The sequence below is a fragment of the Monocercomonoides exilis genome (genome assembly GCF_001643675.1).
Source record: "Monocercomonoides exilis strain PA203 chromosome Unknown scaffold18-1597598, whole genome shotgun sequence".
Lineage (NCBI taxonomy): Eukaryota > Preaxostyla > Oxymonadida > Polymastigidae > Monocercomonoides > Monocercomonoides exilis.
This window is the reverse complement of record NW_027150563.1, coordinates 843,133-860,825: the sequence shown is the minus strand read 5'-3', so window position 1 is coordinate 860,825 and position 17,693 is coordinate 843,133. Positions and strand designations below refer to the sequence as shown.

General features: G+C 33.6%; 6 protein-coding genes across 6 annotated transcripts; 4 read left to right on the top strand and 2 right to left on the bottom strand.

Annotated features, from left to right (window-relative positions):
- Window positions 1–246: 246 nt before the first annotated feature.
- MONOS_6235 (acetyl-CoA acetyltransferase) lies at window positions 247–2,509 on the top strand. Its single transcript, XM_067876452.1, has 7 exons — window positions 247–355; window positions 418–477; window positions 558–640; window positions 700–790; window positions 857–1,245; window positions 1,443–1,697; window positions 1,887–2,509. Exons 1-7 carry the CDS (start codon window positions 286–288, stop codon window positions 2,160–2,162), a joined length of 1,224 nt encoding a protein of 407 aa, XP_067728863.1. The 5' UTR covers window positions 247–285; the 3' UTR covers window positions 2,163–2,509.
- A 2,257-nt stretch (window positions 2,510–4,766) lies between these two features.
- MONOS_6236 (uncharacterized protein) lies at window positions 4,767–5,381 on the top strand (the record flags this gene model as incomplete). Its single annotated transcript, XM_067876453.1, has 1 exon — window positions 4,767–5,381. The coding sequence occupies one exon, from the start codon at window positions 4,767–4,769 to the stop codon at window positions 5,379–5,381; it is 615 nt and encodes a 204-aa protein (XP_067728862.1).
- Window positions 5,382–5,885: 504 nt separating this feature from the next.
- Window positions 5,886–6,396, top strand: MONOS_6237 (putative Poxvirus D5 protein; the record flags this gene model as incomplete). The annotated part of the gene is made up of 2 exons (XM_067876454.1): window positions 5,886–5,985; window positions 6,059–6,396. 2 exons carry the CDS (start codon window positions 5,886–5,888, stop codon window positions 6,394–6,396), a joined length of 438 nt encoding a protein of 145 aa, XP_067728861.1.
- Window positions 6,397–9,339: 2,943 nt separating this feature from the next.
- MONOS_6790 (uncharacterized protein) lies at window positions 9,340–12,296 on the bottom strand (the record flags this gene model as incomplete). Its single annotated transcript, XM_067877052.1, has 4 exons — window positions 9,340–11,563; window positions 11,692–11,863; window positions 11,996–12,198; window positions 12,266–12,296. 4 exons carry the CDS (start codon window positions 12,294–12,296, stop codon window positions 9,840–9,842), a joined length of 2,130 nt encoding a protein of 709 aa, XP_067728860.1. The 3' UTR covers window positions 9,340–9,839.
- A 1,335-nt stretch (window positions 12,297–13,631) lies between these two features.
- MONOS_6791 (putative ATP-dependent RNA helicase FAL1) lies at window positions 13,632–15,049 on the bottom strand (the record flags this gene model as incomplete). The annotated part of the gene is made up of 3 exons (XM_067877053.1): window positions 13,632–14,510; window positions 14,563–14,920; window positions 15,039–15,049. 3 exons carry the CDS (start codon window positions 15,047–15,049, stop codon window positions 13,632–13,634), a joined length of 1,248 nt encoding a protein of 415 aa, XP_067728859.1.
- Window positions 15,050–16,159: 1,110 nt separating this feature from the next.
- MONOS_6792 (uncharacterized protein) lies at window positions 16,160–17,652 on the top strand (the record flags this gene model as incomplete). The annotated part of the gene is made up of 1 exon (XM_067877054.1): window positions 16,160–17,652. The coding sequence occupies one exon, from the start codon at window positions 16,160–16,162 to the stop codon at window positions 17,381–17,383; it is 1,224 nt and encodes a 407-aa protein (XP_067728858.1). The 3' UTR covers window positions 17,384–17,652.
- Window positions 17,653–17,693: the final 41 nt, after the last annotated feature.

Genomic DNA, 17,693 nt, shown 5'->3' with positions numbered 1-17,693 from the left:
CACTTTTTGATTTCATCCAATATTTAACAATTGTTTGTCAATAAATGTATTTCCTCATAGTCTGAAATCTTTTGTTGAAGTTCTTGAAAGATAATTATTTCTGGAAAAAAGATAAAAAGAGAGTAATTGTAAGATAGTTGATATTGCAAGAGCAAAAACAGTTTGTGAATCATCTAAACATAAATAACATCGTTATTCATTTTTCTCATTATCCCAAGTTTAGAAAAAGAATAAAATATAATATTTAAGATCAATATAATCTCAATTTTCTGGATTATCTGAATAATGTCAACTCCTGTTCAACTAAATGATCGGCAAGTGTGTATCGTTGGGTATGCAAGAACGCCGGTTGGATGTTTGCATGAATATTTTTGATTTGAATTTTTATTTAAGTATTTAATTCTTTTTGCTTTTTAGCGTTTCTGGGTGATTTGTCTGAGTTCAGTGCAACAGATTTAGGAGCCCATGCAATTAAAGGTATAATTGCATTGTAGTTTCCAATTCTCAAAGTGTTATATAAATTGATTGTGTTTTTTTTTTATGAATTTTTTTCACAGAAAGCATAAGGCAGTCAAAAATATCGCCAAGTCACGTTAAAGGAATATATATGGGGAACACAGTTTCTGCAGGAGTTGGACAGGTTTTGCATTTCATTTTTTCAAAACGAAAGATTTGTTTGATTTAACGTTTTTTTAAAAGGGACCTGCAAGAATTGCTGCACTTAAAGCAGGTCTTCCTTCAAGTGTCCATTGCTGTACTGTCAATAAAGTTTGTTCATCAGGAATGAAAGGTTCTTAATTATATTTCGAACAAATGGTGTTATGTGCTGGTTATCATTGATTGTATTTCTGTTCAGCTATAATTCTTGGAGCTCAAGAAATTTTATTAGGTTTAAAAGACTGTGTAGTATGCGGAGGGATGGAATCGATGTCTCAGGCACCAAGGCTGAATGTTACGTCTAGAACAGGGTCGAGACTTGGGACAATAATGGAAGTTGATTCTCTTCTTTCGGATGGATTAACAGATGCTTCTTCTCAACGACATATGGGAGACATTGCAGAAAATTACGCAAAAGATTTAAACATAACGAGAGAGGACCAAGATGCATTTGCATTAGAATCATTTCAAAGAGCAATTAATGCAAGGAATTCTGGCTATTTGAAAAATGAAATTGTAGGAATTGAGAAAGAGAACAAAAAGAAAAAGACTACACAAATAATTGAAAAAGACGAGCAGCTTGATAAGGTTTGAGGCTTTATTTTTCATTATTTTTTGCTAAACAACAACAAATAAATAATACTTTATTTTTTTTTTTTTTCTTATTTAAATGATAATGTTTTCCTTCAATCAATATACCTTCTCCAAAAAATGACGCCATTCGAAATGAATAATCATATTTCCAAAATAAATTTGTTGGGGATCATAATCTGCATTGTCATTAGTTCAACGAAGAGAAGATGAAGCGCCTTCCACCGTGTTTTTTGAAAGACGGGACGATCACAGCTGCGAATGCAAGTGCATTGAATGACGGCGCTGCGGCTCTTGTGCTTGTGAGCCGGAAACTGGCAACAGAGCTGTCTCTGAAAGTTATAGCTACAATAGAAGGATTCGATGAGCATTCGGAGGATCCCCTGAAGTATGGCATTGCGCCAGTCGGTGCGGTTGAGAAAGTGCTGAAGAAAGCAGGATGGCTGATGGTGTGTAAACTTATTTTTTTAAAATATTGTTTTCAAATAAACATTTTTCAAAATTATTATTTATGAAAATTCATTTTTTAAAAAAAAAAATAAATCAAATATTTCGTATTACCTTTTAATTTTGTAATATTTGTTTTTCTTATGCATTTTTAATTGTGTTGTTGCCACTTGGCCACTGACAATTCTCAGGATGATGTTGATATGTTTGAGATTAACGAGTCATTTAGTGTGATAGCACTAGCAATTATGAAGCTTCTGAAGCTTTCGCCTTCAAAAGTTAACGTTTTGGGGGGAGCAGTTGCGTTTGGCCATCCAATTGGAGCCTCAGGTGCACGAATAGTTTGTACCTTGTTAAATGCACTGACCGTAAAAGGGAAAGAAAAAGGTTGTGCTGCTCTGTGTAACGGTGGAGGTGAAGGATGTGCAATACTTGTGAGAAGAATTAGTGATGAATCGTCATCTTGAATTTAATTATATATGTGGAAAAAATCGAGAAATATGAAGCTCGTAAATTCATTTACAAAATTTTTGATTGTTTTTTAATAATAATTGAAATTAGCTTTTTGAATGTATAATTTATTCATTAGTTCAATATTGTTTTGTTTGAGAATTTTTTGATGTTGTGTTTGTACGAATATGATTTAATATTGCTATTGTGTTAATTTCACAAACATTTAATTGATTTGTTTATCAATTTATCAGAGCGACAAGTCACTTTTCCTTTTTACTATTCTTGAGTGAAATTGTTTTTCTTTCTTTCTTTTTCCTGTTTCTTTTGTTTCTTTTTATGTTTTATAAAACGAAGAATGAAAGTATATCGGAATTCTCAATTTTGAAATATCAAAATTATGTATAAACATTTTTTTCTGATTACTGGTTCGAGATCAAAAGTGTTTGATGGCTTGATATGAAGAAGAAGAAAACAAGCAAGCAATATTTCGCTTGAATTCCATCTTTCATAATTAGGAAATGACAGAAAATATATATCTCATAAATTGTTGAGAGTTCAATGAATTGAGTGTTTCGATATGAAGAAATAAAAAGAGAAACATTTGAGAAATAGAAAGAAAAAAATAATCTTTAGTATCAAACGAACTTGGAAAATATTTGAGCATCATGAATTCGAATTTTTTCAAATAATAATTATTAATGAGCGCCGCATTTCAGATTCTTTTGCATAACTTTTTTTTGGGTTTGTTTCATTCCAATTTATTTGCTAACAGGTCTTTCCAATATATCTATTGGATAAAGGACAAAGATTGTTTTGTTATTTGCTCATAAATTTAGAATGAAAGAATGAAGAAAAAAAGAGCACCCTGAAAATATGAAAAAACAATTAGGTTTTTGCGCAAAAAAAGAAATACTGAGGAGAATGAAATGAGGATTAACTGAGAATTTTTGAAGGAGCATTGATTAATGAAAGGGAAAAAATTGATGTTAATCTTGTTATAATTAGACCAAACGGGGAGAAATACGGACTTTCGAGCTTTTTTTTTTTTGCACAAAGCATGAAAAGATTGTTTCACTCACTTCTTAATATAACTTTATCAGATTTTAAAATAGATTTGATTTTCATATCCGTTTACAGGCATCGTTGAAATCAAAACATGAAGTTCTCAAATATTTCAGGAATGTCAAAAAATGGACCCATTTTTGTTGTGTTTTTTTACTCAAAAAGTCAGTGTAAAATGCATATTTTTTCAAATGAAAATCCCTGAAGTGAAATATTTTTCCATATTATGTTAAATAATATTGCAACAGATGAAAATTTTACATTTTGCACAAAAATCCTTATTAATAGCATTATATCATTTGCGATTCACCGTATCTTAACCTTAGACACACAACTTGATTCGACACGTCAGAGATATGGTATATCAGCTATAGATCCATCTCGATAAAGATCAATCAATATTATTTATTTATGTGTATCTGATGGCTGTTATCATCTTGTTTAATAAGTTGGAATAAACAATGATAATAAGATAGAGATCGAGAGTTATTGCTTATATTCTTAGGGGTTTATCATGATTAGATTTTCAGTGATGTTCTATAAAGAAGGAGTTATTGATAGGAGTTAATCGATATGTATCTATAGCTGATATATCATATGTCCAAGTAGGAGATTAGCTAAAAGATTAGCTGAAAGTGTCGAAGATGGAAATATTAGTGTGAAAATTGTGTGTTATCGTTGATGTGATCGCAAATAAAAATAATAGATTAAGTTTTTGCTTCATAGCAAATGGATCGGAAGAAGATATACACAACTGTGGAAGAAGCGAAGGCTGCTCAACAGAAACAGATTATACAGTTTCAGGAAAAACGTAGGGAAGAAACTAAGTATTACAACGAACATGTATCTGAGAAACAGAAGAAATTGATTAAGTTATTGAGGAGAAAGGTTATCGAAGATGATGAGCAGTTAGATGAGTTGATGGAAAAAGTTAATGGTTAAGTTGGAAGTTTGTTTATATTTTTGGTTGAATGCGTTAACTGTCATTGCTTGCACTGGGTGGATTGGGCAGATAATTAGGATGCTGTGGCGTGGAAATATCAGCTCAAATCTCAGTGCTTTTACACCTGCACTGGGTGCACCGAGTCAATAACATTCTAGAGATAATGTGGGCAAACGGTCAAACTGAGCAAAATGGGCAAAATACAATTAATGTGAAAATTAACTGTTATCGTCTATTTTCGACATTAACCTCAATGTCATCTTCCACATAAATTGACGTTGAGAAAATATCTTCGTTTAAAAAAAAACTTGTTTTTATAATTTTTAAAAAATAACAGAGCCCCAAACAGACTCTGAAAACATAATCCAAAAATTAATCGATTCAATTTCAACTGAGCAGCAAACGCGGGGAGAACGAATGAAAGATCACATTTTTGATTTGTTCGACTTCAAGAAATATTCCGACAAGAAGCAGGGCAAACGACACACTGGAACAGCTATCGATAACAGCAAATGTGAGGATCTTTGTGTTATTGATGTTGATATTAACAAATCCCTTCAAGCTGAACAAACGAAAACCATCAGGAATTCCATTCTCGAGAAATTCCCCCGAAATGTCGGGCTTGTGCAAACAGCTCATTGTGGTCTTTTCATTTATTGCAAGCTGTGTGGTTATCGCTTCAAATATTTGTTTACAAACAAAAGTGTTCACGAGTCGAGAGTACGATATCGACATTTTTGCAGGTATTGGAGATGGAAAACAGAGGCTTATTATTCAAGCTGACTCTTCATTCAGAGAGATGAAAGATGGCAAAAGAATCATCACCAAATACATTTCCCTCAACAATTACAGAGAGCTCAGAGATCTTTCATCACTCGAGAGTGTTTTTAACATCTTCGGTATTGATCTCAAAACAGAGAATTCATTAGTAGCAATGGCAGCTGAACCATATAATCTTCTCACACAAGATGGAATCGTTGATATGTCTCCAACTGTCGCTCTTGCTTTTGTTAATGGACTTAAAGATGTTGAAATACATAACGACACAGGCTATCTTTCACTTGATTTTGAGTTAACTCTTTTACCGTTGTTTGCAGCTCTCAACTCTCTCGTCAACATTAACGGTTTCGACAACCAATCAATAGATTATCTTTTCAATCAAATCAGAGAGATAGCTGCCCTAACATCAAATGCAATCACTCACTTTGAAGGGAAACGAAACAGATAAAGAGATAACAAGTCACATCCATTTGTTCTACAAAAAATTGTCATAAGATAGAATCCAACATATAACAACGAAGTGATCGTTCCACTCCTCAGAAAAGAAAACGAGCGAAAGGGAGAACCTCCACGAGAGATTACCGTTCATGAAATTAATCTCAACTCATCATTCTCGTTCTCTGAAATCAGGGATAAAGCTTGTCGAAATCAATACTCCTTTCTGTCTGAAGTCGCTGAAGATCTCACAAAAGTTCTGAGGTTTGTTGAAGCAAGGATGGAATTCATTGTGAAATAGTTTGACATTCACTCCTCTTGTTATTCGATAACATTCAAGACAAAATCAGCAATGTTCGAACTGTTCAAAACAATAAAACTCTGGGATGATGATAAAAAGACTCTCACAGTTGAGACAGCTTTCGAACAATACTCACATGTTCTGTCGATCGATGGTGTGAAGTTCTTCTCAGATAACTATCGAATATTCTCTCTGTTCCATGAGTTCAAACACCAAATGGCAAACGGACAAAACAACGAAATTGTCAAACCATTCTTTGATTTCACACGAAAAGTTGTTGCCAATGACAACGAAGAACTCTATCAATACATCCTCTGTTTGATTTCTTCAATTGTTCAAAATCCTGGGAAAAAAAGCAGAAACATCACTTGTTCTCAAATGTTTGCAAGGTATTGGAAAGAATGTCTGGACAAATAAACTAACTGAACTGTTGTCAGGATATTCATGTCCGAATGTTACAGAGATTGCAGAACTGACAGGACAGTTCAACTCTATCGTCGAAAAGAAAATTTTCATTGTTCATAACGAATTGAAGAATGTTGGAGATGATCGAACAGCTAACTTTGACGCATTGAAGAGAATAATCGCGGATTCAACAATCAGAATCAATGAGAAGAATCAGCCAAGAAGAACAGCTGAGAACGTTGTTAACTTCATATTTGTGACAAATCACACATACCCGGAAAAGATTGAGATTGGTGACAGAAGATATGTTGTTTGTGATTGAAACTCAAAATACAAGAACAATCTCACATTCTTCAAGGATTTCACAAACTCTTTCTACAACGAATTCTATAAATAACTTCTCTGTTATTTCATCAGCAAAGATCTCACCAATTTCAACACAAGAGCTATTCCAACAACGGAGGCAAAGGAATATATCATTGAAGCATCACTCTCTGTCAATGATGTGTTCTGTCAGGAGCATTTCAATAAACTCAAATAAGGGTGGAGATGTTCTGATGCACTTTGTTTTTAAGACCAGTTGAATACAAGAACGATCGCTCATTCCAATTGGCAATTAAAGACAGATATGAGCACAAGAAAAGTGATGGAAGAGAAAATCAAGTGTGGTGTTACAAACTCAAGTCAGAGTATGAACAACTCCTCAAACAACGAGAAGATGAAGATAACATCGACTGTTCTGTGGAAATTGACTGAACATATTCGTTTTTTAGGAAATCAATAAGACACAAACGATACAAAAGTGTATGCCAACTGTTATATATCACCAATCATACCATGTGGCAATGTGGCAAAATGATGATACAGTCGAAATGAAATAAAAACCTTCAAAATCATAAAAAATTAGGGGGAAAATGCTCATGTTGGCAGAAATGGCATGTTTACAGCTCACTTCAGATGAAACAAAACTATCCTGGACACCTGAACACCAGGACACGCCCCCAGCACGGAGATTCAACCAATTATTTCCCTTCAGCTGAGTCTTTGATATTGCCACAATTCGGTGTCCTGTTTACCAGTTTAGACTTTTGAAAGCTTAATACACCAAAATAACACTCAAGTCAAGTGAAAAACATCAATGCGACAATCCACCATAATGCCACCGTGACCATTGTTTGATACAATCTACGGTACAACAAATGTGTGTAGTCTGTTATATTTCATCAATTTACACAATTTGCCCAATCAACCTGGTGTATGCAAATAACCATTAACTTTTTCCATCAACTCATCTAACTGCTCATCATCTTCGATAACCTTTCTCCTCAATAACTTAATCAATTTCTTCTGTTTCTCAGATACATGTTCGTTGTAATACTTAGTTTCTTCCCTACGTTTTTCCTGAAACTGTATAATCTGTTTCTGTTGAGCAGCCTTCGCTTCTTCCACAGTTGTGTATATCTTCTTCCGATCCATTTGCTATGAAGCAAAAACTTAATCTATTATTTTTATTTGCGATCACATCAACGATAACACACAATTTTCACACTAATATTTCCATCTTCGACACTTTCAGCTAATCTTTTAGCTAATCTCCTACTTGGACATATGATATATCAGCTATAGATACATATCGATTAACTCCTATCAATAACTCCTTCTTTATAGAACATCACTGAAAATCTAATCATGATAAACCCCTAAGAATATAAGCAATAACTCTCGATCTCTATCTTATTATCATTGTTTATTCCAACTTATTAAACAAGATGATAACAGCCATCAGATACACATAAATAAATAATATTGATTGATCTTTATCGAGATGGATCTATAGCTGATATACCATATCTCTGACGTGTCGAATCAAGTTGTGTGTCTAAGGTTAAGATACGGTGAATCGCAAATGATATAATGCTATTAATAAGGATTTTTGTGCAAAATGTAAAATTTTCATCTGTTGCAATATTATTTAACATAATATGGAAAAATATTTCACTTCAGGGATTTTCATTTGAAAAAATATGCATTTTACACTGACTTTTTGAGTAAAAAAACACAACAAAAATGGGTCCATTTTTTGACATTCCTGAAATATTTGAGAACTTCATGTTTTGATTTCAACGATGCCTGTAAACGGATATGAAAATCAAATCTATTTTAAAATCTGATAAAGTTATATTAAGAAGTGAGTGAAACAATCTTTTCATGCTTTGTGCAAAAAAAAAAAAGCTTGAAAGTCCGTATTTTCACTAATTTCTAAAGCATTTCTCACTTTAAAGCATTTTCATTTCTTGAATGAAATAAATGGTAATATAAGCATTTTCCAAAGAGGTGATTGTTTTTATAAAAATCATCTTTATCTCAGAAAAATCTTGTCAAAAAATTAACTTTGAATATTAATGAATGAATACAGAAAATAAATTACTCCGTTTACAGATTTCTTTGTCATGTATTCATTAAAAGCTTATTGTCTATTGACAATTATCTGCAAAATCCATGTGAAGGAAAAATAACTTGCAAAAAAAAAAAAAAAAAAAAAAAAAAAAAAAAAAAAAAAAAAAAAAAAAAAAAAAAAACCTTAAATAATCAATACTTCGAAAAAAATTTTTCATAACAAAAATAACCTCCCAACTTAGTCACAGTTAACCAAAAAATAGTCAAATTTTTTTCTTCATTATAAGATCAATAAATTTCGACTGTTTATTTGAAAAGTTTGGAAAATGAAGGACTCTTGAAAAAAACAACATAAAATTAACTTTTTCAATTTATTTTGCACCAATTCTTTTCTTTTTTAATCTAATAATTTGCATTCATTTTTTATTTCATTCAAAAAAGGTGGATTTTTTTTGAACAAAGAACTAATTAATAATTCATCACACAATTAAAACAAAAACTTAAATAAAATAAAATGAAAATTAAAAAAAAAAATAGTCAACAATGAACCATTCTTTTGAAAAAAAGTTCCTGAAGATTGATTTGAGTTCAAACAATTGATAATAAATCAAAAAGATCTGGTTTTGATTTAACTATTTTATTTATTATTGAGTTAATTAATTAATTATTTTATTATTTGGGTTTGATCATCATGTTGAATTGAGCAAAGATCTTCAATAAAAGTTTTTTAACATATATTTCCCCTCATGAATGAACAAGTTCTCACTAAAACTCACTTCAACATTATCGCAATCTACATAACAACGAATTCAAAGTGCGGAAAACCTTTCAAATTGTTTTTCCGAATTTTAAAAAATCAATCGATTATGCAATATTCGTAACAATCTTTTTTTCATGCATAAATAATGGAAAATTTCAAAAATAGAACAAAATGCATGTTGTTCAAATGATTAACATACAAAGCCAATGGAAAACGATAAACAAAAATTTGTGAATAACAAAGAGAAACAATAAATAATTAACAGACACCGAAACATAAAGCAACTTCTCCATCATTTTCAGAATTCCATTAAAAACTGATGAAAAAACAATGAAAAAAACATATAAAAAAAAACCTTTAAAATATCAGCTATGACTCATAAACGTAAACAATAACTTTCGTAAATATTAATCTCTTTACACCAGAAATAATTAACAATGTTGAAATTTTATGCAAACAATGCGTTGCTCTTCAATAGATTTCACATATCAAACCAGCCAAAATAAACGAGTTAATTTCTTTTTGCATCATTCACAAGCTCTCTTCTGCAAATCCGCTTTTGTTTTTATTGATAACTGTTCCCAAGATCTTCGTTCTCTTCCTCCTTTTCACACTTCTTCTTCTTCTTCTTCTTCTTCTTCTTCAGAAAACTCATATGGATCAGTTGGGTGTTCTTCATCTGAAAGCTCATGAAGTGCACGTTCCCACATTTCCGTTCTCATCTCATACTTCGCATCGTCTCTTCTCTGCTTTCTTTTCTTCCCTATTTCTCGAAATCCTTTTTCCTTCTTCATCTTTTTCAGCACTTTTCCTTTGTTTCGCTTCCTCATTCTGTTCGTCTGCACCCGTCTCCACTTGTGCTTTGCCCGATATTTACGTTTGTGACTGAAAAATCTGCTGGAGTAATTACAATCAAAAAAGGGAATCACCCTTTCCATTTTCTTTTTCCACAATCCATCTGGCTCCTGCACCCATCTGACCTCTTCTTCTTCATTGAACAACATCGTTTCTATATAGGCATTGAAATAATCATACCAATAATAAAGGATGGAGTAGTCACTTTCATCACTTGATATCTCCAACTCGGAGAATGAAGATGAATCGCTGTAAACTGATGAATAAGGATCCAATTCTTCAAATTTCACTTTTCTGTTATAGAAATACAACGAATTTGATTGCCCAAGGAAATCTTCGTTTGCATACCTCTCCCTCACAACAGTGCGATTGCTCAATGAGAGAGCCTCGCTGCGAGTCAGTGTGACAAAGTTGCTAATCAGTTCGTACCACAAAAATGGGACCTCTGTAAGCGGCGGTTGCGTGCGGTACTTCGAAATAGAAATTGCGTTCAACAGGTCTCCGTACCCTTCTTCTTCAAGCATATCTCGAAGCGCAGAAATGTCCGCTTGAAAGAATACAGGGCTAATCCTTCCAAAGTATCCATACAGCGGTTTCTGCATGAACCCAAAACAAGGCCGAGTGATTGTTGTTTGTATCATATCCCCTACAAAACACAGCCATGTCCGATATTTGTAATCTCTGCTATATTTCCCTCTCATCAGAAGTTCGCAAATGGTCGACACAACTCCAGAAAGCATATCCCTCACTTTGCTTCTTCCTTCGTTACATCCCGAACGAATTATTGCAAAAAGAAGCTTCATTGCACTTTCATCATTGTCTTTGTTTTGATTAATGTGCGCAACTGCAACAATGCTGCGAATCATCTCAGTGTTGTAAAAAAGATTCAAAAATCTTGACCGTCTCTTCCTTTTCAACTTTTCCACTTTGCTCTCTCCGTCTGTGATGTCTCTTCTCTCTCCGAGATATTTCTTCCCAAAGCAGCACAGTTCGAGCGTCTTCATCGCACTGTCCTTCATCATTTTATGAACGTCACGCCACACCTTTCCCCATTTCATGTTCACTGCCTCTCTCACTTTTTCATTTCTGATGCAAATGCACTCTTTTCCATCACCACAAACACATTCGCACCAACAGCAAAGCGCGTCACAGGCTGTATCAAATGCAACATCTCCAAATGCTTCTTCATCCTCAATGTACGGAGATTTTGAGCCATACAATCCGTCAAGAAAACTTTTCTTTTCCCTCCTATTAGACCACTCGTGTGATAACGCATCATATTCCTTTTGCTCCTGCTCAATGCGTTCTTCCTTGTCTTTCTTTCGAATCGCATTGTCCAAGCACAACACCAACCTCAATAGCATCCCTTTTGAAAACCCCGACAAGCTCAGTCTTTCGCTTTTGCTTTCGCCATGCTGCTTGAGAACGTGAAATATTCGCTTTTTCAAAATTTTTTTGTTGTCCAACAAAATTCGACCTGTATAAGTATATGAAGAACAAAAAATGTAAAATAAGAAGAAAAAAAGCAACTATTTTCATTGTGCAAACTCAATAATCTCTGATAAGACCAAGGTTCCGAATTCATTGCAAATAAATGGAACAAACATTCATCTGCCAGTATCAATTTATCTTCATTTTGCTTTTCTGGTAATGCTTTGTCCAAATTGAATAAAACAATCTGCTCTTGTGCGCCTCTTCTCATTTCGCTGAAAATCCTTCCATATGCAACAACACGAAACAGAAGCTCAATAACAGGAACCGCTTCGTTAAATGATTTCTGTTGCAAATTGAAAAAATATATTAACATATCCTCAATCAACTTGGGAAAGTCAAGGTTTAAAAGAATTTCGAATGCAGGATCATCATGTCTAAATTTCGTCAAACTGTAGCAGTGCTTCAGTACGCACACCAATCCATTGAGAAGCAATTGAAGCTCATTTTGCTTATTGTTACATTCCACGATTGCCCTTCGCAAAAGTTTAAAAGGATATTTCTCGCAATTTGGAGATTGGGAAGAAAGAAAACTTGACAATTTTTCAATCAGCTTCTTTGGCAAAGCTCTTTGAGTTTCTGCATAAAAGAATCGTACATCATCCAAAAATTGTTCAACTTCTGCAAAACAAAATAATTAAATAAAAAAATAATTCAAAAATCAATGAAAACAAACATTGTTTCTAACCTGCTCTAAAATCTTTATTCCATTTAAGCATGCAACAAATTTTCAACGCTTAAAGTTTCTACGCCCCAAAGCAGATATACTTTTATTTCTGTCAAAAACTTTATTATGTTCTCATCAAAATAAAATGTGGGTGAAATAGCTGTTTCATTTTTTTGAAAACGTTATTCCACCTATATACAAAATCTCATTTGCAAAAGAAGTGGAAAAAATACTAATAAAAAATATTCAATCATGTTATAACAACATGAAAAGTTTTTTTTTTTTCCACATGAAAAACAAAATAAGAAAATAAACATCACAGACAAGTTTTAGAAATCAAATCAAAACGAAATAGTGAAAGTATCAATAAGTTTTAATAATAATAATAATCATTTATATCGCAGTATCGCTGTGACTTTATTGAACGATGAGATCAGCAGAAAAGAGTGAGAGAAGGAAAAACATTTAGGAGAAGTTCAGTTTTATTTTTTTCTTATTCATTAAATTTTTCTCTTTTGGTTGCTTTCATATTTTTTATTTCTTTTCATTTGGAATTCTATCACATTCCACCTCTGTTTGAAGAGGATTCACATTTATGAATGAAACACAGAAAATGTCAAATAGGATGCTAATCTTTGGAAATGACTCATGCTTTTGAAAAAATCTAAAGAAAACATTTTTTTTGTTTTTGGAACATTCGTATTTTCAAAGATGAAATATTGTACCGTCATCAAATAAAAAACCAAAAAATTGGATTTTCTGAAATGAAAAAGATAAAATCAAGAAATGTGTGAAACTCACTCTTGAATATGAGAAAAAACTGTTGAAAAACTTTTGATAACGCAATATGTTGAATAATCTTTTTGTCTTTTGTCATTCATCTTCTTTATTGACATCAAGAATTGAAATGATGGCAACTGATGAGGAAGTTGTTTGAAAACCGAAGATGAGAATGAAAAGTGGCTGATTGGCATTTGTGAGTTATGCCTTCTAATTTTTCAGATCATTATCTTCTACAAACCCATTTCCAGTTTGTGATTCTTGTCCTTTGAAAGTTGTGTTGAAGAAAGATGAAAGAGAATGAAAAGAAAGGGCTCTGATGGTTTTTATTTCTTTCTTTTTCTTTTCAGATGATTATTTCCATTTTGATCAATTTGAATGAAGAATTCATCCAATTTCCAACAAGTATCAAGCAAACAAAACAATTTCCTCAACAATTCTTCATCTCTTCTTCATTTGATTTCTCTCTCTTCTATCAACACTCATTCACTTATTTGCCTTTTATTCATTCTCATCTTCATCAATTCTTCATCTTTTTCTTTTCTCATTTCTTTCCTTTCACATAGCTGAGATTTCCCTTTCCTTCTTTCTCTCACCATTTTCTCTTTTATTTCAGCTGCAGCAGTTCTTTGATATCAGCTGGCATTTCCTCCATTTTTGTTCCATAGAATTCCTGAATGTCTTTCAGCATCTGTCCATCTTCTTCTGTGACAAGATTGATGACAATTCCTTTTTTTCCAAAACGGGCTGATATGCCAATTCTGTGAATATATGACTCCTTTTCCATCGGCAAGTCATAGTTCACAATAAGCGAAACCTGCTGAACTTCAGTGCCACGCGACAACAAATCTGTTGTAACGAGCACTCTGTTTTTCCCATCTTTGAAATCTTGCAGAATACGGTTTCTGTCTTCTTGTTCCATGGCACCGTGAATCGAACTGACTGTGAACTTTCTGCTCCGAAGATCTTCAGTGATATAGTCCACTTTGCGCCTGGAGTTGCAGAAGATGACACATTGTGCAACCTGGATCGAATCGTAAAGGTCGAACAGTGCTTCCTCTTTGAATTCTTCTTTTTCAACAGCCACATAGAATTGGCGCAGCCCGTCAGGTGTGAGCTCATCGCGAGGAACCAAAATTTGAACAGGATCGTTTAGAATCTGGCGAGTAATCTCGATAATTTCTTGGGGCATAATTGTGCTCATCACAACTGTTTGTGTATTTTTCGGCAAATTTGAGTTGATATCAAAAATCTTATCCTTAAACCCTTGAGAAAGCATTTCGTCAGCTTCGTCGAGCACAAAGATTCTCAGATGAGAAACATCAAGAATTTCAGAACGAATCATATGCGCCACTCTCCCAGGTGTTCCAACAATTATATGTTGAGGAGCTTCAGCAACTTTCCTTGCTGTTTCGCTAATAGCTTCTCCACCAACAACTCTCAAAATGTTGAGTCCTTTCATGAATCTCGCTATTTTTGAAATCATCTTTAAAAGCACATGTAAAAATATCATCAAAATACATTTGAAAAAAACAAACATTGTGCGTTTGCATTGCAAGTTCACAAAACGGAGCAAGAATCAACGCTTGTGTGAAGTGGTAAGAAGGATCAACTTTCTGCAAGCAAGCAATTGAGTAAGCGGTTGTTTTTCCTGTTCTACACTGGGCTTGAGCAAGAAGATCACGTCCTCTAACAATTGGAAGGATTCCTTTTTGCTGAATAAGTGATGGAGTCTCTAAGCCATATGAATAAACTCCACGAAGCAATTCATCCTTCAAATGCATTTCCTCAAATGTTTTGCACAATTCATGCGAAGTTTCCTCAATTTCCTTGTCCCCTCCCGTCAAAGCAACACGCTGAACCGGGGGAGAAGGTGAAGGACATGGCGATTGTTTTCTAAAAGGAAGAACATTTTTTTTGGTGATGAGAACATTTCCCAAAGTTCAATGAACGGAATATTTCACCAAATAAAATAATTAATGTGAATAAAGAAAGAAATAACAAATAGTCACACGTTGTTGCCATTTCGAAAAAAAATGAATAATTAAGAATCGAGAACAAACAATTTTTGTTATGGGTATTTTGTTTCGAACCATATTTTCTTTTCGTGAGAAGAAAAATTTCTGATTTATTTTTCAATTGTGTATTTTTCAACCAATATCATTATTTTGATAGTTAAAAAAATCACACGAAAAACGGTTCATTGTTGTTGAATGAAAAGATTGTTCCATTTGAACTTCTATTGAATCATTAGTTTGAAATTCAAATAATAACAAGAATGCTCAACAGATTCTTTAAAAAAGAACACACACTTTTATTACGTTGATGAGTTTGTCTTTCTCAATGGATATGGAATAAAATGTTATTACTAAATTAAAAGGTGTTTGCGAACATTCCAACAAATATGAGAAAAGGATGATAATAGGGTCATCTTTTTATTGGCACTTTTTTCTTTATTGGAACTTTTTTTTTAAATAAAAATTAATCTGACCCACAAATGATATTTTAAAAAATATTTTTTTGTTTAAATGCAAATGTCAAATATTTTTAGATTTGTATTTTGAAAGAAATCCAATTTCTCATGGGGGGAAATGGGTGGGTTCAAGTCCTTCCATTGAGCTTTCGTGAGAAATTGGACTGCACAAAGGTTTGTAAATATTTCTAATTCATTCAAAAATTTAAATATTAATTTTAAATTCTTTAATGAGAATTAATAAATAAAAAAATTTATTAACGATCATTACCCATTATATATATATGAAATTACTAGTGAAGAAGAAAGCTGAAGCGGCGCAGAAGCGGCTGAAGGAAGCAATGTCTACATTCCATTACAGAAAATACAGTTCAAGATTAGAAAGGATTGCGCACATTGTTAATGACAATGTTGTCAGGCTGGTCGACGGTGTTTAATATGGTGGAATCCGCAAAAAATCTTTGGAGCACGCAGTTAAAGCCATAAAAAACGGCAGGCCGATTGCAAAAGTTGGTCATCCACCAATTATCAGCGGTGAAAAAGAAAAGCAATTCTTGGAAGAAGTCATAATTGAATCTCGATCTGGGACAAGCCTCTCGTTACGAAAAGCGCGTGATCTGGTTTGCAATTGTTATTTGAATTGAATATTAATTTGTATTTAGATGGAAAATATAATTAACGATAGTGAAGAAGAAGGAGAAAATGAAGAAAAGAAGAAAAAGACAGTCACTCTGAAGACGGTTCACGCATTCATAAAGCGCCATCCTGAATTGAAGTCCTCGCTGCCAAAGCAAGTTGATATTAACAGACTTGCAGCATCTTGTCAGAAAGTCCTAAAGCCGTGGTATACGGAATTGCAAGTGCTACACGATGTAAACAAATATTTCGAGGAATTAATCTTCAACATAGATGAATCTTCGCTTCGCATTCCAACTTCTACACGTGGCGTTGTTGTTCATCCCGCAGATGAACAAGCTGGTTTCAAAAAGACTGCCGAACGGATTCCGAATGCCACTCTCGTTGCTGGAATAGCTGCTGATGGCTTCTCTCTTCCGTCTGTCGTGCTGTGGCCAAGAGCAACTCTTCCGAAAGAACTGACAACACTGTTGATGCTGTCGCTTGACATTTGGCCAAACACAAACGGCTGGATGGATAAAACGTCATTCAAAAAATACGCCTTAACAGTTCTGCTGCCAGCTATCATTGACAGAAGAAAGCGAATTCTTAAAGAAACTCACCGTTGCCTTCATCTCCTGGATTCACACTCATCGCGGGCAGATCCGACGATATGGAGACAGTTCAAGGAAGCCGAAATTGATGTCGTCACCTTCGTTCCACACACCACGCACATATCGCAGCCGCCGGACAGAGGCGTACTTGCAGTATTGAAGTCAGAGCTATCAAACAATTACAGCTCTCCATCATCCACCTCCTCATCTTCAAAAAGAACAGCTGTTGCAGATGTGTTACCACAAACCCTTCACACAGCATTCACACCATCTGTGATCAAAAAAGCCTTCATTAACAGCGGAGTCCTCAGCAATGGATCTGGATCTGTGTTGATGAAGCTTCCTCAGTCTTCTCAATACTTCATTCCTTCTCATTCTCATTGTTTCGACTTCTTCGGAAAAGAAATAACAAAAGAAAAGCTTCTTGATGAATGGGATGAATATAATGAAAAACACAAGATGAAAATTGAAGAAATTGAAGAAAAAGAAAAGGAAATTGAAGAAGTGGAATTGCCTTTGGAGAAAATTGTGATTCGTTCACTTAGAGAAATAAAGAATGATGACGATGAAACAACTGAAGAATTTGATCCCTTTGAACGTGAAAATGGAAAAAGAAAAGAAAGAAGAGTAATTGATTCGAGTTTTGATTTTTTTTGATGTGTTTTCAATTTTTTTTCATTTCAAAAAATTTTGGTGCCAATAAAGAAAAAAGTGCCAATAAAAAGATGACACTAATCAAGCAAAAAGGAACAATCGTTTTCTTTTTTTCATAAAGGAAAACAAAAATTGAGAATATTGGTGAGGAAACATCTGTTCAAAGATTGTATTAAAGTTAGAAAGAACAGAAAACAATAAAGTCACTGGAATAGAAGGTATTTCACAATAACTTATTTGAAATGTCAAATCCAAAAAAGGATATTGAAAAAGAAAAAGGAAAGAAAATCAACTGAATGGGTTTTGTGAAAGT